The sequence below is a fragment of the Amphibalanus amphitrite genome, unplaced genomic scaffold (assembly GCF_019059575.1).
Source record: "Amphibalanus amphitrite isolate SeventyFive unplaced genomic scaffold, NRLGWU_Aamphi_draft 000092F_arrow, whole genome shotgun sequence".
Lineage (NCBI taxonomy): Eukaryota > Metazoa > Arthropoda > Thecostraca > Balanomorpha > Balanidae > Amphibalanus > Amphibalanus amphitrite.
The window spans coordinates 595406-619635 of NW_024881588.1; the positions used below are offsets into that span (position 1 = coordinate 595406).

General features: G+C 49.4%; 1 protein-coding gene across 8 annotated transcripts in view; it reads right to left on the bottom strand.

The window, feature by feature from the left end:
• Positions 1 to 10535: 10535 nt before the first annotated feature.
• The window catches only part of LOC122380162 (A disintegrin and metalloproteinase with thrombospondin motifs 20-like), a 99879-nt gene continuing 86184 nt past the window's right edge, over positions 10536 to 24230 (bottom strand). For 2 of the 8 annotated variants that reach the window (XM_043363037.1, XM_043363042.1), the window contains 12 exons: positions 22643 to 22834; positions 22089 to 22262; positions 21628 to 21783; positions 19861 to 20088; positions 18888 to 19058; positions 16153 to 16335; positions 15694 to 15855; positions 15215 to 15390; positions 14805 to 14950; positions 14289 to 14485; positions 12537 to 12650; positions 10536 to 12213 (listed from right to left, as the gene is read on the bottom strand). In XM_043363037.1, the coding sequence (XP_043218972.1) occupies positions 12552 to 12650; positions 14289 to 14485; positions 14805 to 14950; positions 15215 to 15390; positions 15694 to 15855; positions 16153 to 16335; positions 18888 to 19058; positions 19861 to 20088; positions 21628 to 21783; positions 22089 to 22262; positions 22643 to 22834 (1884 nt within the window). In that variant the 3' untranslated portion in view covers positions 10536 to 12213; positions 12537 to 12551. The remainder of the gene's footprint in view (positions 12214 to 12536; positions 12651 to 14288; positions 14486 to 14804; positions 14951 to 15214; positions 15391 to 15693; positions 15856 to 16152; positions 16336 to 18887; positions 19059 to 19860; positions 20089 to 21627; positions 21784 to 22088; positions 22263 to 22642; positions 22835 to 24230) is intronic. The other 6 variants (XM_043363044.1, XM_043363040.1, XM_043363038.1 and 3 more) reach the window with 3 other exon arrangements.

Sequence of the window (24230 nt, forward strand, 5' to 3'; positions counted from 1 at the left end):
GCCGCTGTGATTCCGTGTCGGCACGGACCACCCATATCACGTCCCGTGTATCATGTCCGCCGGCAGCGACCGTGAGTCGCCAGACCGGCTAATGACGCGTCCACATAGAGCAACAGTGTGCGCGTGACCGAATGGGCCCTCCCAGCGCCTCTGCGCCGCCGTAATTGTATAACATGAACAGGCCTTTAAACGGACCAAGGTCGCAGCTGCGCGCTGGATCATTAGTATGCCCGGTGTGATCGCATTTCAGGAGGGATGAATTTATAGCCATTGGTTGCAGACCCACTCATTACCCGGTAATTATGTTGGTTACTGATTCCCTTTATCCGCGGCACGCTCTGATTGGGTCTGTGCAGGGCGGCCACGGTAGGCCGATTAGCACTGTTACAGTGACGCCACTAATGGGCGTCGGCAGATGCCGGGAAAATGCCCCGGAAAAGGTCACGCTGCACATCTGCCGCGGCTGCTCGGCAGACGAGTTTCTCCACCGAACGATTAGCCGCCGCATGACTGCCGTTCGGTGTTCTAAGCCGTGCATTGACCGGGCGGGAATGAAAATGAGCTCCAACGGGGCAAGGAGAAACAGCTTCGTTTTACAGCCTGATTAGGCCTCAGGCCCTCAAGTAATTTCGCTGCTTTGCACTGTTAAATGTATCAAAATATGCATGTTTAGGTGGATGTTTAGTTTGAATAAGTTTGCTTACAATCTTATCATATAAACGCTCAATTATTGATTAACTCAATACATCATTTTACCGTTGATTCATACATACTGCAGATATACGAGTGTACGTTCTGTATAATAGTGACCATGCATAGTTACTTATTCAAGCCAAAAGTGAAAGTCAAAACTACTATCATTAATAGTTAATTAAAAGAACGGTCCTTAACAACAACATACCTCAAATGTCGCAGCTCAGTTTTGTTTTTAACCATTCGGTTGAATGCAAGACGGCAAGGGTTCTATCATCCCCAGCATGGCAGAGAGCATCGATCGGCTCGAGACATCGTTGCACCAACGGTGGAAAGTGGAGACTGGGCTCGAGCTCCCGGACGCCTCCGAACAGGGACGGCAGCGCGTTTGGGATCTAACCGCGGCAGCCGCTGAAGCTGCGAAGCTGCTCGAGGCTAGTCCCGATGACAGACACCGTGCCCGACTTCACGCAGCAGCGCAGCCGCACTCCGGTGCATGGCTGAACGCACTGCCTGTGCCCAGTCTCGGAACACTTCTCGACCATGAAACTCTCAGAGTAGCTGTTGCTCTTCGAGTCGGCGCTCCGGTATGTGCTCCTCACCGCTGCCGGTGCGGATCCACCGTCGACACCCTGGGGCTGCACTCGCTGTCTTGCCAACTGAGTGCGGGCCGTCTGCCGCGACACTCCGCGCTGAATGATGTCATAAAACGCGCCCTGCACAGCGCAGGCATGCCATCAGTGCTGGAACCAACAGGCCTTGATCGCGGCGACGGCCGGCGCCCGGATGGGATGACCACCTTCCCCTTCACCGAAGGCAAGTGCCTTATATGGGATAGCACCTGCGTCGATACATACGCCAGCTACATCATCGGTAAATCGGCGGTCCATGCAGGAGCTGCAGCAGAAGCCGCCGAAAGCCGGAAGAGGCGCCGCTATGGAGCGCTGGAAAGGCGTTTCAAGTTCCAGCCCATCGCCGTCGAAACGAGTGGCTCACTGGGACAGTCCACTGTCCAGTTCTTGAAGGACGTAGGTCGGCGAATAGCACGTGAAAGCGGCGACAGGAGGGCTACAGAGTACCTCTTTCAGCGAGTGTCGCTTGCCGTGCTCCGTGGTAACGCCACGTCACTTCTCATGGGAGCAGCCCACACAACTGGAAGCAGCATCGAACCCAACGACAAGGACGACACCAATTGGCAAGCTGGGGGCAGTGAAAACTCGTGTGAATCGAGAAACAGGAACGACCACGAATGCTTACTCGATACGCATGACGACAAAGGCTCCGATATTGCTGTGAACGACCTCGCCACGATCCTAACAGATACCGAAACCCCTTCTCTGATGATAGAGACGGAGCAGCTTCCTAGGTCGACAGACCTTCTGAAAAAGTATCGCGAGCTCTATCAGGAAATGCGGGCACAGTTTATTGCCCAGGGCCTGGACCGTGACCCTATGTCTGACCCTGAACTAGCGAGATACCTGTCTCGTGGGGGCAAAGGGAGCAAATAGGGGAATGGAGATGGGAGCGTTTTTTTTTTTTTACTGCACTGTGTACAATGCGTGACCTGTCAAGTATGTGTTTGAATATACACAATGCAAGACGTAGCTACTGTGTACTGAAACATCACACAACTTGAAATGAAATTTTTAAAAAAAAATCACACTAAAATTCGCAGGGCCTCATTTAGAACGGTCATCCCATTGCAACATTTTGCAGTCTGCTCATTTGAATCATTTTCTTTCATTTGAGGGGAATGATAATATATCTGCAACATTATCATCCCATCCATAAACATCACATTCGCTTTGTTTCGCACCAGAGTGCCCAACATCAGGATTTCCACACAGCTATGGGTAACCATGAACGTTGAACATGGATAGATGGCGCCCAATTTCTCCAGTGCAACACACGCCAACTCAGGCTTTCATGCAAGGTTAGGTATGTTTGAAGTTTGAACGGCGAAACCCTTAGCGGCGCTTGACGAAACATTCCAGCACGCTCTCTGCTCTTCGGCCTTGCAATTCAGACATGCCCGTCATCCATGTAAATTATTGGTACATTAAATCGTTATTCAGAAATCATTTTTGTTGTAAATTCTATTCTTCATGGGTCAGCGCCGAAGACGTTATCACATTTTAGTTTATGCACATTTTATTTTCTATTTTACTTAACTGTCATTATAATATAAGCGCAGCTCACTAGCTCATGCCAAGGGGATGAGATTAATAGCTTTTGTGTAACTATGCCTGTCTTTTCTATACACAATAATGTAGACGCTTTTCAAACCACACATTAGGGAAAACGACAGGAAGATTTGGCGATGTATTTCAGCCACGGTAAGAAATCACCTGCACAGGTGCACATACTTCTCTGATTTGCGAGCAGACAGTCATTGCACCCACTAGCCTCTCTGGGTCGGTGAGGTATACGCCATGTCCATAAAACCTGCACGTTGACCGGGGTGTCTCGGACACCACCCGCCCCGCTACACGGGCTCACCACTGACCCCGCGGCCCGGGCCGCGGTCAGAGCAGCATTGGTGATTCTGGTGAGGCGGCAGCTGGTGACGGCACCAGTACACCGCTGAATTAGTGCCGATCAACCGATACGTCACATTTACAATGGAGAACGACCGTTTAAGTGAAAACCCAACAGGACATGAGGTTGGTCTCATTACCGATGCCGGCGGCGCGGTGTTCTCAGTCAGTGGGCCAATCTGAATTGCCGATTACCGTTTGATTTAGGCGCGATAAAGATGGCACAGCTCGTTGGAGCTCGGGCGCGCAGAATACATATCCCATGTGAGGCATGGGCCCGGCCGCGGTGCATTACAATACGCACAATATGTACACAGACGGCTTGGGTTTCTGAGGGCCTTACAAGTGCCCACATTGTGCGGTTGGAGACGATACGGTATAACTACTTTGCATGTGTTTGACGCAGTATCGGGATTCGGGAACTTTGATAACCATTTAATCACACATAAAACATTCTGACTGAAATGTAAAACGATTTATCACACGAGCAGAAAACAATTGCTGTCTGTGGTCACTCGCAACAGGCTATAATGGACCCGGCCAATTTGCATAATGTTGCACCGCAGTACCATTTACATCCGATTTGATTCTCTATGTGGGTGTTAAGCGGCAGTATACCGTTGTGCATACTGCATACCGCGTGTCATGCCCAGTGTAGACGATCGTGGCCGCTTTGCACGCCGGTCACACACCATCTCCAGGCAGCAAAATGCGATAAATATACCTGGCGATCATCACACCGGGTTAATTTGGCCGCTGCGATTAACCAAGTGCAATTCATCACACCCGGATGCTGGTCGATTCCTAAAGACGATTTGAAAGGTCCGAGGAGGAAGTCAAGGATGGGGGTTATAGGTACGGCCCTCCAGCAAAAGAGTGGTTGGTTAGCCTATGTGCTTTTGGTGAAATAACTTCAAATGACAGACACTCCTGTAAAATGACTCAATAGAAATGAGAAGAGGGTTCGTGCACACATTTCGGCAGTGGCTTTCAACAGCCATTAGACGTAGGTATTCATCAATCCAGATCGATTATTGTGATGTTGGCAACCAGCCACTCAATACCTGGAGGGCCATACACAAAGCTGACTACTGTATACGATAGCGTGCGCATAGCAAACCGCACCCGACGTATACTGCTCCTCCGAGAAAATTGGTATGAAGCAATATGATACCCAGGATGAAAGACGGAGGTAAATATGCTGATTTTCCATTGTTACCGTAGAGCATGTGCAGATGACCGATGCCTACAGGTCGTGCTCTGTTGAAAGTGCCACCAGAATCACTGTCGTTATTTCTGTCCGCTGGTGGGGAAGTGGTGACTGGTGTGCGTTTGTGAGGAGGGAAGCGGAGGAGGAATCAGTCACATCAACTGAGTTTTACAGAAATAAAAACTTTTATAATCTTTCCAACCTTTTGAGCCAAAGCGTCGGAGTTTACCTGTGAAATGTTAACATTTTTTGATTCGTTGGCTTATGAAGAAACTCGTGTCCAAAAACGGTATGAAGTCAGCAATTATTGGTCACTGAATAAAGTCCATCAACTTAAAATAGTGTAGCGAGTAGACCATCTGTAATCTGTATCATCCGTAATCTGTATATCTGTATACAGTGTTAGTGCATTCATGCACAATGCGACAATCCAAGTGCAGTCCATTAGCCATAGCTCTTATTCAGCATTTATCAATACTAACAATAGAAGACTGAGATGATCCACTCAGTTTGACATGCAACGTCCAAACCCAGGCCAGATACGTCAATCGAGATGCACGATAGTGTAACTCTCGCAGAACTATTCAATATCTCATGCACTGAATCCATTCCAAACGCGTTCCTGGAAAGCGTCCGAGAGTCGGCAGGTAGGCAGTTCGCCGATACGATCAGCGCCGGCCGCTCACCGACGACCTCAGCCCGCGTGGTCGCGCGTCCGCAGCTGACGTTTATGGCGCACCGTGGCGCCAGCAATGTCGACTGTTGTCTGACCGCCATGATGACACCGACCAGACATATGCATTGTGCAAGGACACTGAAAATGGAACCCGGACCCATGGAAATGTCGCCACAAATTCTACTGGAAGGTTGACATATCTGTGTTCGATATGAATTCATTCGTATTCAAATTTACTTCGACTGCATAGAGCCTTCAGTAAAATATGGAGGATAAGTACATGGCATATATCTGCAGAATGCAGAAAACAACATTCACTGAGAATAATCCTTGTATGCTATTAAGAAGTCAGCCGACGAGTGCTCCAGCTTCTAAGACTTGCTGGCTGCTTATATCCTTTGCTGCTGAGGTGCAGCCTGCCCGCTGCTGAAAGCTCCGGACTACTTCGGGTGAAAATCGGCACCGTCCACTGGTTATCGGCTGTGTTACTCGGGTACCACGATGATATTGAGACTGAGAGCTATTGAGACATCTGGACATCTTTTACGACGTTTTGATTGGTACCGAAATCCTCCGAATCAATCGGTATCGATCTTGGACTGAGGCCGTCGGCTGCTGAGATGTCGGCTGCTGAGAGCCCCAGGGCTGAGGGCGGATGTCGGCGCCTCCCCGTTCGATCCGGCTCTCCGGGCAGTTATCCCAGGTAATCTCCACATCCTGGCCGGAAACAGGGGACCAGCACCCAGCGGAAGCGCTGCGCCGCGCCGGGACCGTCTCCGCCGCGTCGAGAGCGTCTCCGGCGCGCCGAAATATGCCGCCGCCGTCCATCATCGCCGCCTCAGCCGCGCCGTTCGAGGCGGGCTCTGCGGCATGACTCCTCCCTCAGGAAACACGGGGGCACGTGCCGACCCCCGCGGCGTGTTTTCCCTGAAAACAGCACCCCTACAGAGCGGGGGGGGGGGGGGGACGCAGGCAGGGTGAACCAATGGAGTGAGCAGACTAATGGCAAACCCATATCCGCGCCGGTTTCCGTCAGCCCGGTGCGTTTTCAAACGCAAATGATGGACATTTTTCGATGTCGCCCCGGTCGCTCCACCTGGATGCGACTGCACTCTATTTGTCCACAAGAGGTGCGTCCTGTTTTTGCACCAACTGCAAATATTATCTGCCGGCGGAAGCCGTTTTTGCGGCCGCCGGGCCGCTGGCCTGCCCGGCTCGCGGCTGGCGCGCAGACCGCGGCATCTGCAGCTTTAGTTCGGAGACCCGTTTTACCGAGGCAAAAACGGCCGATACCGTCCGGACCGGGTGGCGGAGGGAGAGGCAGGCCACGGGTCGGCACGTGCGCCCACGTGAGTGACAGACGCTCAGACACGTGGGTCGTCGTTGGAGATAATAGATATAAAATCGAGTCAGCCGGAAGCGAACCATGTTCCATATTAATTAATAGGTAACTAAGATAGTAAAGAAATTTCGAGGTTCGGCAAATATCTCAAGCTTATCCCAATGAGAAGGTTATGCATCATCCCATCGAATTTCATAAATATAAAACTTTTTAAGTCCTAAATGCAAAACTCGTTGCCATTTCCCATTGAATTATTAGTAACAATTTGATGCCTAAATGGAATTGAAACATGCCCATTGCCCACTCACGAATAAGTCGATAATCACAATCACAAAATGACATAGCATTTTTCTCGGGAAATCACTAACCACATGGATCTCAGAACTACTTTCAATGTAATTTTGACGTGATTCTAATCCTATTGAAAGTCGAGGGGATCACCCTTGTACCTATATTTTTGAGGAGCGCTCACATAGCGCAATTTAACGAATAATAGGAAATGCATAAAACACATCTATGGGAAATACTAAGCGTAGACATCGTTGTTAAAGATATTTCGAAAATTAAAATATGGTAGGTATGTAGGTATAAGTAAATACAGTGCCCAACATCAGGCAGTTATGTAACAAAATAGGATGCATTGTGTACCTATAATTTTATTGTAGGACACGAACGTCCTCAAAGAACGTTATCGCGATAAGGATCGGGGTTCGGAATGCTCATATGGTAAAAAAAAAACACCGATAGGCACCCACTAGCACCGAATGCTACATTCAACTATACGGACGTTCTTCTGGAAAATCCGAAACACATACCTAACAAAATAATGTCGTTATGCACATGAACGCTCCATTGCCCATTCCGGGACAGCGGAGCACAGTGCAGATTCCAGACTCGATCGGGTCGGTAGGCCGTGGTATTTCTGATAATAAATGTACGGCCCCCGTATCTACAACCATGCTCAGCCATCAGTCTCAGTCGACAGGGATAATGCCCACTGCTCACTGCTCAGTGATATATCATCATGATCCGTGGGTTCAGGAATAACTAGCGCTGGTTTCTGATCGGACCCATTCCAGCATGCATAGCTGTCTGATCACGGATCCGTTTCGCTATGAAGACGTTTCGCTATGAACAAACGTCCCGATGCATCCATTCGGGGCCGGCCAGCTTGATGATGCTGAGGGCAATCAATCAGGCAGACGAATAGTTTGTATCGTCGCACATTTGACAAGGCATCGCGGGTTTTATACAGTTCATCGTGGATGGTCTAAGGGCGGCTTGGCGACTTTAAATCAATAGCATCATTCACTGACTAACACTGTTCAACACTGTTAGATTGGATTCACTTATTTGTGTGTGTGTGTGTGTTTTTTTTAACACGTCCTGAAATATATCAAACTTAACCCTATTAGTGACAGGGGGGGTTGTTTTTATCCACCCCTCAGGTTTTTCGGGAATATCTCCGAAATCGCTGAAGCTACGATGATGAAATTTTCTGACTTTTCCTAAAACTAAATTGGGCACATTCCCTGAAAATTTCAAGTTCATAACTTTACCAGGGGCGGCTCCAGAGCACTGGGAATTGGGGGGTCCTATTCGTGAAGCGAGTCATTTGGGCGAAGATCACGATGCCGCACCAGTTTTACGAACAGTGAATGAAAGGTATCATGTGATAACATATACAAAGTTATTGTGCATCCTCTTTTGACACGTTTTTGCTATAATAGGCGGATCCAGGCGTCCAAAAAGGGGGGCTATTTTTTACCTCCCAACATAGGTGCCCTGACACCGCCTATGCATGACCAATACAATTTTAGTCGTTCTCTCATGAGAAAATTGTAACATAACAAGACCATTGCCACCCTTTTTAGAAACAGTACCAACAAAAACCTTATTTACTATACTTTTTGTGTACCCCCAATCTCAATGATCTGTATCCGCCTATGATTTTTGAAAATGCATATTTTTAGGATCCATGTGAATTCCTGGTTCATTCTCTATCGATCGGCAAAAGTTGCGTTAAGATTGGTTCAGAAACCTGGCCGTGATAAACAGTCTAAAATGTATCTGCAATTTGCCCGTTTTTACCCCCCTCTACCCCCCTATTGACATTTTTAATTTTATTTTTTTAGAAATGTAGATCTCGTTGAGCGAAATCGAATGCCGTTTGAATTTTGAAAATCGGCCCGTTAGATCTCGAGATATCAAGGGGGGGGGGTCGTAAACAGCCCCCCCCCCCTGCCACTAATATGGGGTAGCCAGGAGCCTGCCACTAATAGGGTTAACACCTGGACAAGAAGTAGGTACCTACCACCAACAAGTCGCTGTATGACAGGCTTGCTGAATAGTATGCACAGCTGACAGTACCCACTACCCAGTCATACAAATTAACGGGGCAGAAGGGCATCAAGGGGCGGTTTCGTTTACCTTACATCTCATTTACGAGTTCGATGAGTGGCGACGATAAATTATTTCATTTCATTGTGGTACCTACCTACGTAGGTACCATGATAAAAGAGTTTTCATTGGTTCATATAATTCATCATTCATTAAGGATAAATCGAGACGGCTTGACGGCTTCTGAACTCAATGGCACTAACTATATTCACTAAGTTTAATTCACATATGCGGTTTTCAGCACGTTCTCCTGTAGTAACTAAGCTCAAACTTAACGCCTGAATAAGAGAGTACCACCAACAAGCCAAGATATGGCAGATTCGTTGCTCAGAGCACAGTTGACGGTACGTTCGCTTTCATACAAGGGGCAGAAGGGCTACTTATAACGTCAATGTCCGGTTCCGTTTTCATGCCCAGCTGATCCTGGGTTTCTCCATAGACCTCTTCGTATGCCGATTGCCGAGCTCCATGGTTTCTCACATCTGAAGCTTCAAACGAGGGTGTGCATAGGCATTCCATGATGTGGCATGTTTTACGTCTCGTCATAAACAGCTGTGGAATATCTCTTGAGATAAAAATAATGGATCCTCTACTGTAGATGCATTGTATAAAAATTGCAAGACAGAGGCACTTTCAAAAATAGACTGAAATATGAAAGCTCAACTTGGAGATGTGCACGGTTGGCTCAACAAACCATGCGTTGCATTCCCTCGAGGTTTTCTCCGTCGATTGTCTCTGAGGATTCTTGGGTCTACACGAGGGAAGAGGGAACTGAAGGGGCACAAATCCCTGCACTCCTCCCCTGATGAGAGGAGGGGACTGAAGGGGTGCAAATCCCTCCACTCCTCCCCTCGTCACGCCCTGCTCCTCTCCCCTCGACTTCAGAGGGGAGCGGTGTCTCCGGGAGCCCACGGGACTCGGGAGGGAGCCGCTCAGAAGCGGGAGCCTTGTTCCAGGACTGGGTAGTCGGGGTGAGTGCGTCTCACAGACGTCTCACAGTCACCAGTGATGAAAACTGGAGAGAGGGGAGGGGCGGAGAGAGGAGGGGAGGGGTCAGCCGACGGTGACGGTCACGGTATGTGCCGCCGCCGGTCGGCGGACCGCCGGGGACGCGGTGACCCGGGCGACTCTGCCCTGACCCGGAAGCTGGGTCACTAGTCGCGGGTTCGGTGTGATAGGATGGCACAGATCGACGCCGGAAGCCAGGATGGGGTTCGGCAGTTCCAGACACTCGGAATATGCCGGGAAAACAGGAGACGCTTCCGGTGACCGATATAGGAATAGAACCGGCCGCAGTTCTTTCTAACTACCAAAGCGAATGATTTGCTGATTAAATCAGTATGATACGTTATCATTTGTATCATATAACAAGCTCCTCCTAGAATAAGAATTTGATAAAAAGGGGAAAATCTTAATTGGGTGCTTCCTTGTCAACTACAATGTGATTTTCACTGCCACCCGGAACAGACGGATGACTGCGGATAATGCTGCCACCTACGGTGTATGTACTTTTAGCTATAGCGCCGGGTGTGCTACAGATGTCGCGTCATTACATGCATATTCTCATTTTTACTTTCCACTCATTGCATGCTATTTTACAGCCCACACTCAAAAGCACTCACATTTGTGCATGGCATACTGTAAGAGGTGACACCACAGCATACATCACACCAGACACTTGTTACGAGTCGGTTTGTATTCAGCTGCATCACGACAATTTCGCGTCCGTCTGTGTGGCATAGCACCGCTTCACAAAAGCTCAGATCACTCAGGTCAGATAGCACAGACACGGAGACTCAATAGAGACTCGAATCGGCGTAAGTCTAGGGGAAACAGAACACAAAGAAAGTGGCAGTTGAGTGGCAGGCAACTTTGTACGGTAGGACTGTACTCGTACTTCACCATTGGCCGCAACGCCGGCCAAACCACAATCCATCCGCCCAGCAGGCAACGGGGACGAGCTATCGACCAGAGTAGCTGCTCATATCTCCATTGAGTCCGCTGGCTCGGGTGGGTCTGTCGGCGCGGAGAACTGTTCAGCACTGATTCTGTGGCAGTGGGATGTGGCAGGGGTACGTAACGAAGCGCAGATCGTGGCAGGGGTACGTAGCGCAGACGGGATCGTTCCTTCTTGGTGGGTTAGGACGCGTTGCCGTCCGGTTTCAGCGCCAGTCGGAGGCAGCAGCGGATGGCAGTCGGTCGGTCGGTGGTATTACAGCCGGGTCCCCAACAACGGGACCACAGGCTGCTGAGTGACACGGAAACACAGTCGCCCTACGAGACACACTGGCGTCCGTTAGCGCAGTTCAGAGGGCGCCGCACGCTATTTGGCACTTCTAATGGCAGCATTCAGTCCGCTCAGGGATGAACACATTGCTGATATTTACATAGTTGTGGGTCGAGATGCTTCAGTACTGGATAGGCTGAAAGATGAAATCATTCCAAACATAGACAACAGAGCGGATCTACACTAAACGTCCCCAGAAGTGGGGTAAGGCAGCATCAGGATACGTTGCAACGATATCATCTAAAAAGATTATCAAGATTATCTTAGAGGATTCTCCATAAATACCTAAGATAGCAGGGATTAGCAAGCGGTCCTCGTTTTGTTGTAACATAAACACCACACAAACTTAAAAATATAAAGACACCTTTCCATTTGGCACCTCACAAAAAAGCCGGTGACGCCAAAAGCGTCGCTGGTAAAAAGGTACCATTGCCAAAAAGGCAGTGTTTGCGCTTCAGCTACAAGCTGGAAAGAACCACATACGATGGAACTCGCACAAATGAATGATCCACATTTAACAAATAAAATGTGTAACGAAACGCGTTTCACTACGGTAGACGGTCAAGCAGCGTACCACACTAAAAGCATAAGCATATAAAGTCAACAAAGTAGCCAGAGACAAAATGGCAGTCATGTGACGTCACCATATGACGTCACAATAGCAGCGTGAACACAGTCCAAAGACCACACCAGCTGCCAACTAAACAGACGCACTAAATCATCGTCACCAACACAAAACGCCCATTCAGCAGTGAGATTCAAAATCAACATGCCCACGGGCTCAGTCAATGTGGCACTTGTGTATTGCCTTCATTTCGATGGCCGTGTACCTAAGTTCTGTCCATAGCACTCCATTCACGGTGTGTTATGGGCTATGGCACTCGAGTCCTCGGGTCCTCGTAGCTGTAAATGACCAGGCTGGCCGATCAACAGGCACCGACGGGCCATCCCACGCGAGCCGAGAGCGATGATTGACTAGCACCAGTCGATGTACGACGCATGATCCATGTGTGATGCATCCATGATACCAATACATGATGGGCTCCGCCGGCGCAACCGACGGCCGGCCTGAAAACACAAACTGCCATCAAACAACCGCACCGCTCGAATAAAGCCACAAAAGCCATTCAAATAAAGTTTAAAAATAGATAACATGCATCATAACACAACAAATTTATTCCAGTGGTTTGTTAACGACAGGGCACTCTACGAGATAAGAAACACGGCAAACACATATAAGTATTACGCCTAGCTTCTCAAAAGCACGTTTAAAGATAACTTTAAGACGGATTTAGATGACTCATTTTGAAGGCTTATAACAGGTAGAATACATGAATCGAAAGAAGTAAACCGATAAAAAACTTCAAACATAGCTAGCAGCACGGCCTTACCGGAGATGACGTCGCTCAGGACGGCGCCAGCTCCAACCGAATGCCGTCTGGCGCAGAGCTGGCCTGACAGGTGCCGCAGTAGCCCCCACAGCGGCCTTGCACCGACATCCTCGACTGCCGACCGGGGGCACAGGGATCAGGGACACGGTGACTAAGGTCACTGACCAAACACAGGGGTCATATGGGGTCTGGTCACGGTGACTAAGGTCACTGACCAAACACAGGGGTCAGATCGGATCAGGACACGGTGAAGAAGGTCGTTGGTCACCAGCCCATCTAGCGACGTCGGATACAGCGCCAAAGGTAGGCCTGTGGCCTGTGCCCACTCGCTTGCAACTAGTGCTACTACAAGTACAACTACACCTTTTTGCGTTGTTCGATGGCCAATCAGCAAAACCCATTCGTCCGATCAGCACATAGGTGGCGCCAGTGAGAGACATTCCGGCAAAACCTTCAGCATATGGGCAAAACGGAATGCTGATCCCACTCCACAGTTCGTCAGTTGGTATTACCTTCGCTATTCGCCATAACTGATTGAGTTCCGGCAAAACCTTTGACGATTTGGATAAATGCTTCGTCTTTCGTTAATATCCCTTCGTCGTTCACCAAAACATCACCGTGCTAATTTCGGCATTCCTCATAACATTTCGTCAAAACTAAAAACAGATCGTCCCTTTACAGAGAAGTATAAATATGACCGGGTTTATACAGTGCAGTGCGAGGCATAGGTGGCGAAACTCGTAGACCATTGACCTACCTACATAAAAATCGGTAGCGTTCATGAGCGCCATAGGTACAATGTAGATGGACGTAGCTGACATGTTATCGGCTGATTGAAAAATGGACAGGCAACAGAGCAACAGGCTGGATAAGTTAACACCGCCTCAAACACCAAGGAACAGGCAACAGGCTGGATTAGTCAGCCCCGCCCCAAACACCAAGGTGTCCGGCCGGCAGGGCCCGGCTTGCCATCTGTCAGCCATTCCCTCGCGAGTCCGACCGGTGCGGCCGCCCGAGGCGTTGTCCCATGACATCGCACGGGCAGTGACGCGATAATGACGGCCGACTTCGTGGTTTGTATCGAAGCGTTTAGGAGTCCGACGCTCAAGAATCTACATACATGCCTACTCGGTATGGCGCTGGCAGTCTCCTCGTAGCTATGGTATAACTGCCTTTTTCGGAATTTAATGGTTAATTGGTTGCAAATTGCGCTGGAACTGTCATAAGCCTCATCCCTGAATGCGTGATTAACGTTAAACATTGAATATGGCTAGATAAGCACTGCATCATTGACATTTTGATCATTGACGAAAGTTTTAAATAAACAGTCATTGTTTACGCACAGTACCGATGAATTTTGCACATCGACTAACCATTTTGTGAAATGTCGAAGCATTATGACAATCTGACAAAGTGTTTTGCCTATGACGAACATTGTGCTCATTGACAAAGAGTTATGCAGAATGGTTAAATGGAGTCCAGCCTGTTTTGCCGACCATCTAACAGTGATGCACATCGCCGATGGGTTATTCTGAATGACGCTTGTCCAAACTGATGCCGAAATGGTTATGACGATTGGCCATCGAACAACGCAAAAAGGTGTACTAGCCGCATAAAATAAGTCTTTGCTCAGATATTTAATCAATTAAGCTTTATCCAATGATGATTCATCATAGTCAGCTGCGACACTGCGGCTAAGTCTGCGGTTGCCTCAAGCAACATTTCAGCCAAAACCGAGGCTGGCGTTCCCACCTGGTCGATGTTGACGTGCACGCTCGGCTCCCTGCCGACTCCGACCCAGGTGAGGCCGCTGGCCAGTCGGAACCCGGTGCCGGCCAGGTTAATGCTGAACCGCCCCTGGGGGCAGCCCGCTGTCGAGTAGCAGTCGCCCGCCTCGCCGAAATTCACTCGCCGGCCTCGCAGCTGTCGCGAGAACGTAAAGTCCCACGCTGTGGACAGATAGACGGGGGAGGGTGAGCGTGTGTGTCATGAGCTGCGTGGAACTTGAGCACGGACTCAGACAATTATACATATTACATATAGCCAACGTAATTTAAGCGTTCAGGTTGAGCATTCAAGATAGGAAGTCTTTTGAGTTCCAGCGCATTTTAAGCTAAGACAAATTTAGCCATTGCAATACGCATAGCCCTTACGTGAATTTAGTTTGCCTCCATTCATTCATTCATTCATCCAGCTAATTTCAGTATACAAAAGACAGAAAAAGGAAGCACGATCAGCAGAGAAGTCGACGACAGCCCAGCGACTTACGCATGATGTGCAGCGAAGTGGTGTTGAGTCTGACCCGTTTGAAGACAGTCAGTCCGGCGTGTGAACTGCGCGAGCGAACGCAGAGGTCACAGCGCGCCGGACGCACCCGGCTGCCGTTGTAGGGACACGTGTGGGCCTGGATCAGACTGTCGAAACGAGGAAGACGGGTTAGAGCATATAGGTACTGTAGAAATGATGGCCGCAAATTAGGAGACGAAGCTTATAGATGTAAAGTGTATTTTAAATTTGTCGCCAACCGTTGAACTAGTGTGCGCAAACATAACTCACAATTTTGCAATAAAGTTTGTGCCAACACACTTCATACTACTTTACATTTTATCAGCGAAACCCGATAATATAGTATAAATGCTCCTCAACAAAAACAGCCAGAGCGTCCCGTTGCCGCTCACCGTTTTGGGTCGATCTCGGCAAAGTTGGAGTGTCGGCGCCGGTGTTTCTCCACGGGCAGGGTGATAAACTCGACCGGCTCGGGCCCGTTCATATCGTGACAGTAGATGGTGACGTTTCTGCCTGCGATGAACAGCTGGTAGTTGCCGTCATTGGCGTGATGTGACCGTGACCTCACCTGGCCACCGAGGAGCCGGAGGTCAGTGTCGGGACCGCAGTGGTGTGCCGGAATACGTAATTTTGCCAATATGATGCCGACAATGGAACTAAAAAAAAAAAATGAACAGAAAAATGAAGTAAGAAAAGTTTATCATTGTGAAAACATCGATTCGTTTTCGCGCGAAAGTGTCTTTAGATAGTGTCAATAGTGTAAATAGACGTTCACTTATGACTTATTACATATTAGTTCCAGCAGCTCAATGTTATAAGCCCGGCAAAGTAGGTAAGTACTATCTACCATGAGCTATCCTTCGTCCCCCACCTCCGCACAGCTGGTGGGGCCGCAGGGCCGCCGGTTGCAGCGCCGCCGGCGGGTGGGCCGTTTGGTGCGGGCGCACTTTCTCCGGTGTACAGGCTTCCCGGAGAGGTCAACACAGCGCACCTTACGATAGCGGAACCCATCCGGGCCGCAGGTTCTCGAGCACTGCCGGATGAGAAGACGAAAAGAGGTGATGGTACAGGTGACATCACAGGGAGAGAGTCGGGCATTGTGGGAAGGAAGTGGTTTAACACAGCTAAATTAGACATGTTAGCGAGCTATCAAACATCAATATGATCAAACAGGTTAGCAGATAAAAGAGTCGAAGACGTGTTAGCTATAACACAAAAGAAAATGCCAAAATAATAGGTGAACACTGCAAACCTGCGTTCAATCATATATACAGCGCTGCTTTTATCGTAGTCTCGCTCATTTTTTTTTTCTCTCTAGGCCGTGCTCTACCTTGGTCCAGTGCTCGGGGCGCCAGCGGAACTGGTGGTGGCAGGCGCGGTAACAGCGGCGGCTGGCCGGCGGCCGCTCGCCCTGTGGACAGGCGGAGTCGGGCGCCGCCGGACCGTCCGCAGCCCCGGCCCGGCGACAGGTCACCGGGCGGTGCTGAACACCGGCGCCGCACGACCTGGAACACTGGCGCCGCCCGGCGGCAGACGGCCGCACTGTTAGTAAGCCGCGGCCGAACAGGTGGCGTTAGTGCTAACGGGCGCCGTTGTGAGATGTGGTAGTGACGGAGGTCATTAGCGTGTTTCTTTTTTCCAACCAAAGGAAGGCGCTATACCCGAAGATGCTTCTTGGTAAACAAACCAAACAAAAACAAACATAACCTAACCTCACCTGACCTAACCTACAACCTACAACCTACAACCTAACCTACAACCTAACCTACAGACCTACAACCTACAAACCTACAAACCTACAACCTAACCTACAACGCGCCAAAAAGCTCGGCCGGCGGCGGGGATCGAGCCCTAGTTATTTGATCACGAGGCGAGTGGGCTCACCGCTACACCACGCAAACAGCTGGCCGGTGAGAGGTGTAAGTCACTTTTGAATGACGCAATGGGATATTCTCCGTATAGCGCCTTCCTTTGGGTGGAAAAAAGAATTACGCAGGTCATTAACCCTCGCCCGCACATGGGGGGGGGGGGGGGGGTTGCCACCCCCAGGTAGTCTTTCTACTCTGCACTCAACATTTTTAGAGCTAGAAGGCTGATTTTTCGTATAGCTGCTCCTCTATCCTTTCTTGATGTCCACTGAAAATTTCAAGTTTCTGTGATTTTTGGTTTTGGAGATATGACCTTGTTTTTCAGGTCATGTCATGACCCAAATGGCCAATTCTCAACATCTTGCGTTTGCCATGGGCCTTATGAGCTTTTGACACCCTGATTTCGGCCTTTTTTGTCAGTCTTACCTCCCACCTATCATGGAACATGTTGTTCGACGATGAACAGGGGTCAAGGTCAGGGTCAAGGTCAACCTAGGTCATCTAAGATAATTGCGTTTTAGGCAAGCTGAATTTACTTTTTTTGAAGTTTTTTGACTGCATTTTTGGTAAAAGCTTCTCAGATCATGATTTCATGTAATATGGACCCAAAAACAATCGGTGCACAAATCAGTTTACACACAGACACACACAGACATACAAACACATATAATTGACCTTGACCTAACTTGACCTGAAATGACCTCAGCAGCAAAATTCTGGTCGGGTAGTGTGACAAAGAGGTTCTAGCTGGCTTGGCACCAGAAAACAGCATCGTCATCGGTATTTGATAAGCAGCACACTTGATATCCAACGGTGACCAAAAACAGCAACATTTTTTAGTTTGACCTGACCTGGAAGGTCAATGACTGACCTGAGAAGGTAAAACTGGGTATCATTGGATTCGTCTCTTCCCAAAGAATCTTTTTGGTCTTTACTGCTAAGCTCTATCTCCAACAGGAACGAAATGGCGCGGGGGGGGGGTGGCAACCCCCCCCCCCCATGTGCGTTCTAGGATGGGAAAATGGCATGTGCGGGCGAGGGTTAATTCTCACACATGTTTGCTATTACAAGAGCTCAGTTAATTAAAAAGATCACATCATGGGTTATGTTTAGCTATTATCAGCGAAGCCTGAGCTACCGAACTCAATTAAACGGGAGAGAGGTGAGCAATCATTTGCATATGAAAGAGCAGATGAAAATGACTGAAGCCGCAATATCACACCAGGAAATTAACCTCATATTAATTCAAACCATAAAAACACGAAATTAGAAACACAGGTAAACTTCTCTCTCTCTCTGCAGGACTATTCCAGCCTCGAGCTTTATCGCCCATTCTGTTCCAGATAAACGGTCATCCTCAAAGGCAGCCGATGAGGTCAGACCCAATTGGATCACACTACAATGGGGTGGCCATTTGTTCTCGGCTGGATGGCCTCGGCCTGTCCTAACGGGGCTGAGTCCAACGGAAACAGTTCATCTACCCTCCACTATTAGCGAGTGTAGGCAAATTAGTTTAGGACGAACAACACTCAACAGCTACAGCCCACAACACGTCCCGTGTAGGGTGGTTCCTAAGACCCTAAGGTTGACATTGACGCTTACATTACAGGTCATATCTGCTTCACTGTTATTTCATTTGGACTGTTAGGTGTATGACATACTGTAAGGGTTAGGTATGTGTAAAGTGAACCGCAATTCGTGTCCGTTTTGCGCACCAGCCCGCAGAGGGCTCGGTCATCGGTCACCGAGGATGTCCACTGGCCAAACACCGTTTAGCATGTTGCATTGATTCGACCCAAAAGGGATGAAGTCACACAGCATGCGTAACTATCTTCTGGCCTTGGGAATTGTAATGCTTTGATAATTGTTACTCATTAACAATAACGATTATTTGTCAGCTGATGTGATTGAGTAGATTCTTCGTGACGCATTAAAGTGAGTATGGACTGAGTGTGCAAATGCGTACATTCACCAAACACCAGCCACGGTCACCGCATTGAAAATATGTGCGCCCTTCAGTTATAAAGCATCATGCACCCACCAGCAGCAAACCAGCATGCAGCATTACAAACACAGCCGTCAGCCACACAGCCTGACCGCAGCTACGTAAAGCGACAGGGCATGCTGAAAACAACGCAACGTTCGACCATCCCGCCTCTGCCGGCCAGCACAGGCCTCTATCCTCCCCGTCCTCTACCTTGCCCCAGCCGGCGGCCACCCAGGAGTGCGAGCAGCGTCTGACGCGGCAGCGACGTTTGTGGCGCGGCCGCCTGCCGGCGCACAGTCCGCGCGGCACGGGCGCGCCACTTGCACGCGCCACGCACACCACGGCGCGCGTGCGCACGCCGACACCGCAGCTGGCCGAACACTGCGGACAGCGGGAGCGCGCGCCGCGCCGGCGCCGCCGCTCAAACCGACGCGCAGAAAACGCGCCAACAGAGCGCGCGCCGCCAGAGAGCAGATGGCAAGACGGTTCTCCGAAAAAGAGCGCTAGTTTGGAATGGGAATCCTTCTTTGCAGAATTACTTTTCTGTTGAATTCATCCGGAATAGTTATTACCGGAAAGGATGAAAAGAAATAGGATGTCCTTGCCATTTGATCTCCTTGACTCATTCCTTTAAATGCACGATGCCTAAAACCCTCGTGCATTTTACACAAAGCGAATTCCCAAAGGCAAGCGCACACATAAAAGCAAATCAGATTAACTGATTAGCACATTGCTCCCTCGAAACAAACACAAACCCAGACAAAAACAGAGCGAAAGCTCACCATTCAGAAAAGCAAGAGGAAGGCAAGCTACTCTAACAAAAGTAGATTATCTTTTATAAGAACCCATTAAGCATACAAAACATAAAATGCACATAAATAGCAGGAAACGTATAGCTTGTCGTTTACTCGCAAGCACCACCATACCCGACACATCAGAGTTATTAGAAATCAATACAGACGGTTAATTCCTGCCCTCGCCTACGCCCTAGATACCAGCATCCTGAGATACGACTGGTTGTTAGTAACGACATTCATTCACCTTACACCTTACAGAAATTCATTCATCCCCGTATCCTCACATACCCAAACACAAGACACGTCTCACAGTTAGCCACAGCTATCCCCCATCGTCATTCGTTCAGCCGCCAAGCACCGCCCCATGCACCTCCCCGGATCCCTACCTTGGACCAGGCAGCCACCTCCCACTTGAAGGGCTGTCCGACGGGCCTGCGTTCGCTGCGCAGCGCCGCCGCCACGGGCAGTGACTCAATGGGACAGGCCGGCTGGTGGCACGGTTCCGTCTCCTCCGGCCGCTCGGCCGGCGGGCAGTGGTGGTCGGCCTGACTGCCGGCCTCTGACTGACACTGCACCCGCCGCCGGCGAGTGCCCGAGCCGCAGCTGACACTGCACTGTGGGCAGAGCGCAGGGGTGGTGAGGGCAGGATGGTAGGCATTGTCTGGGTTAGGAGACACATTTAGCATGGGAAATAGAGGTAAAACAGCAATATTTCAAGAGCCAACATGATATACATTATACATGCTTAGGAGGTAGACTTAGATATATGGAATACTAGGTCCTTAGAAGAGTTTTGCATCGGCAGTAAGCGCCCGCAATCACATTGCCCCAACGCTTTCGGTTTGTGTCGCTAAATGACGTTTGAGTAAACGCCTTAAGTCAGAATGCACCGCAGAGTTTTTAGTACCGTAAAGTGGGGCTATTTGAGACAGTGGGGCTATTTGAGACAGTATTTAAAATCGCCATAAAATGAAGATCGTTTGATTTTTGTGTGATATTTTTGCTCAGGGAGGTGTGGAATCGAGCAGTAAATGGCCTGAACAAAAATTAAGCATAAAATTCAAATGGTTTTTCACTTATAACAATTCTAAATACTATATATTGTTCATTTTGACAAATGTTTACTTTAATGAAAAACAATATCAAATTCTTATCTGTATTCAATGTAAACGCGTTTCGATTATTTCTTTATCAATACATTGATACAATACAGATAATGAAAACACACGATTCAATTCATCCACATTGAATCGTGTGTTTTCATTATCTGTATTGTATCAATGTATTGATAAAGAAATAATCGAAACGCGTTTACATTGAATACAGATAAGAATTTGATATTGTTTTTCATTAAAGTAAACAAATTCTAAATACTGTCTCAAATAGCCCCACTGTCTCTAATAGCCCCACCTTACGGTACCCTCCATAGATGACGCTAGCTGAAGGCGCCTGAAGTTAGACTGTGCCGCACAGTTGAGCTTCCTGAGCCTAGATGGCTCTAGCTGTCGACGCCTGAAGTTAGACTGCACCGCACAGTTCCTAGTCTCATCCATAGATGGCGCTGGTTACCGGCGCCTGAAGTTAGACTGCACCGCTATTCTTCTCCATAGATGGCACTAGTTGTCGGCGCCTGAAGGTAGGCTGTACCGCATAGCTCCTATTACTCTCCATAGATGGCACTTTAGTTGTCGGTGCCTGAAGTTAGGCTGTACCGCATAGCTCCTATTCCTCTCCACAGATGGCACTAGTTGTCGGCGCCTGAAGTTAGACTGTACCGCATAGCTCCTATTCCTCTCCATAGATGGCACTAGCTGTCGGCGCCTGAAGTTAGACTGTACCGCACAGTTCCCACCATAGATGGCACTAGTTGTCGCCGCCTGAAGTTAGACTGTACCGGACGGCGTAACGTGTAAACGCCACAAGCGGAACGAAAATATCAATGAATCAATTCATAAAAATCTACTAAATCATTATTCAATGTGATTCCTATTAGACAAGCAGAAAATTATTTACAACGTTCGACGCTAAGTGCGATGAGGTATGAGGGCATTCAGCATTTAGATGAAATTAGTGAAATCAAATTGGCAGGACGAAAGTTAACAAAGTACGTGATTAAGTATTCGATACTGTGATTAAGTAGTCCGTGCGCCTACCTGTCCCCAGTGGCCGGCGTGCCAGCCGGGGCAGGGCTGTTCGTTACACGCCTCGGTCCGGTTGGGCCGGCCCCGGGAGTCACACATCGTCTTGGAGCTGCTGTCCAGACAGAGAACCGTCCGCCTCCGGACACCGCCTCCACAGCTGCGGGAGCACTGTAACACGGCGCGGATAGAGATACAGTCAGACACTGTACCGCAGCACAGAGATACAGTCAGATGACAGATACTGCACGGGTACCGCCGCTCACAATGACCGTAGTTCATACAACTTTTAGTTCTTCTGGGAACGAATAGGAGGGTAGTCTTTTACTAACAGAACGCATGAACAATGCACATACCTAAGCTAGCCGCATCATTACTGACCGAACTAAGCTTACAAGATCTTGTGTGAAGGATGAAGCTAAACTCTTGTAATACAATGCTCGGATTATCGTCCACCCCCCTCCCCGGGTACTGACCGGTCCCCATGCGCCACGGATCCACTGTCTCTTCTGCGGCTCGTCCGACGGACACCGCGCGTGACTTCGACACGACTGCTGCGGGACCGGCTTGGAGCCCGGGTCACACTGGTCCGACGGCAGGGGAGCAATGGCGTTCGGAGAGATACAGGTGACCTCGCGGCGCTGGATGCCCTGTAGATGAGAGTCACGCTTTGTAAATAAAATTCGATTTGTTATTTCTCAGTCAGAAGAACTTTCAAGTTAAAGATGATCGTGAAGGCAAGAGCAGGGAACATAAAAAATACTTATACTGACAGACTGCTATTTAACAGCAGGTAGAATAGCGAGTCACGGCAAGTATAAGTTGATGCTAATTGAAGTTTAGCTCATAAGAGAAACAACTTTTCAGTTGCTAAAAAGTCGAAATAAACAAAAATCGTTTTCGGTTTTCAGCGAAATATCCTGTTCCGAGCTAACATAACATAACATCACCGTCTTTTTACTAGCGCAAACAGCTCGGACATATACAAAATGTACATCCACCATTCAACAGCCCCACATTTCCCACCGACCTTTCCACAGGAGGACGAGCAGCGCGTCCACTCGGACGTTTTCCATTCCCCACAGCGTGAGCCGCGGCAGGACTGGGAGCTGGCCGGCTCCCTCTGTCGGCGGCACGCCCGTCGGTGCAGCCGCCTCTTGGAGCGGCGGTCCACGCAGGTGACAGAGCGGGTCTGGAGGCCGTCACCGCACGACCGCGAACACTGCCGACAGGGGGGGGGGGGTGAAGGATCCTCACCAACTCTTTCGTGGTTGTTATTAACAATCAGCATGTCGGGAGAACATGCATAACAAAATCGCGTGTGCACAAGTGTTAATTAAATGAGTGTGACGAGAACGGGAAACTGCGGATGATTTAGAATATAAAGTAGAACTTGGAAAATGTGTACTTGAATTTCATTTGCATATCATTCATGGCGCGGTCGGTGGAAGAAAATGAAATGAACCCACCACAAAACACACAGAATCCTGTTCTAATTACTCTCACCGAACTGCAGTTTCGTGCTCTCCTGACGAGAGAAAACTCGACAGCAACACCACGGGCATGCCGCCCGACGGTAGCCTTGGATGCCAGTGACGAAGACTGGAGATTGTTTCTCTTTCAATGGGAAAGATACAAGACAGTCGCTGGACTTGTTAGAGAGGAAGCCATCAGACACGAGCTCCTATCGGCATGCAGCCCGGAGTTGGAAAGACAGTTGTTCCACTTGCGAGGAACAACTCTAAGTCAGTCGAATGAGGCCGATCTTCTCTCTCAGATAAAGGCGGTGGCAGTTCGTGGCCTGCATACTGCGGTTCATCGGAGCCAGTTCCACGCACTTCGACAGGCCCAAGGTGAGGATATCACGCATTTCGTAGCGCGGCTACGTTCCAAAGCCGCTCTCTGCGACTTCTCAGTAACTGCGCATAGACCTCACGCAGAAAGCACCGAGCCCGGCCCGATCAGTTACGAGGAGGACGTGCTACAGACGCAGATGGTTGTCGGTCTTTACAACCCAGAGCATCAAAGCCAAATTCTGTCGGCAGCCGATCGGTATCCGACATTCGCACAGAAATTCCAGGCCCTTCTCACGATGCAGGCTGCCGACGATAGCGAGAAGCAGCTTCAGACGGGCGTGTTGCCGACCAGCAGACAGGCAGCACCAGATATTGCGGCGGCTCATCGCTCTGCATATCAACAGCAGCGACACAAACCTGACAAGCCGCCCAATGCTGACAGCCAGGAGGAGCTCAGTCCGTGTCGCTGGTGCGGAGGGCGGCACAGGACGTCCGGCAACAAGTACCAGCACTCATCCTGCCCAGCACGTGGTAAGACTTGCACAAATTGTCAGAAGCGAAATCACTTCGCTCGTGCATGTCGGGCTGCCCAGCCAGTGAGTGCAAGCGCTGAGTCGTCCCTGGACGCGTTCGGAGACGGTATGGATGAGATATCAGCGCACGCTAACGTCTCCGGACCGGCTCAGTCAGCCAGCGCCCTGCCGTCTAGCACTACTGCCAGATCTACAGTCTCCCAAAGCAGTGCACAATCAGTGTCTCACATGGAGTGGAAAGATGGTCAGTTCACGACTTGCCAGCCAAAACGCCATCCAGAACTTCCAG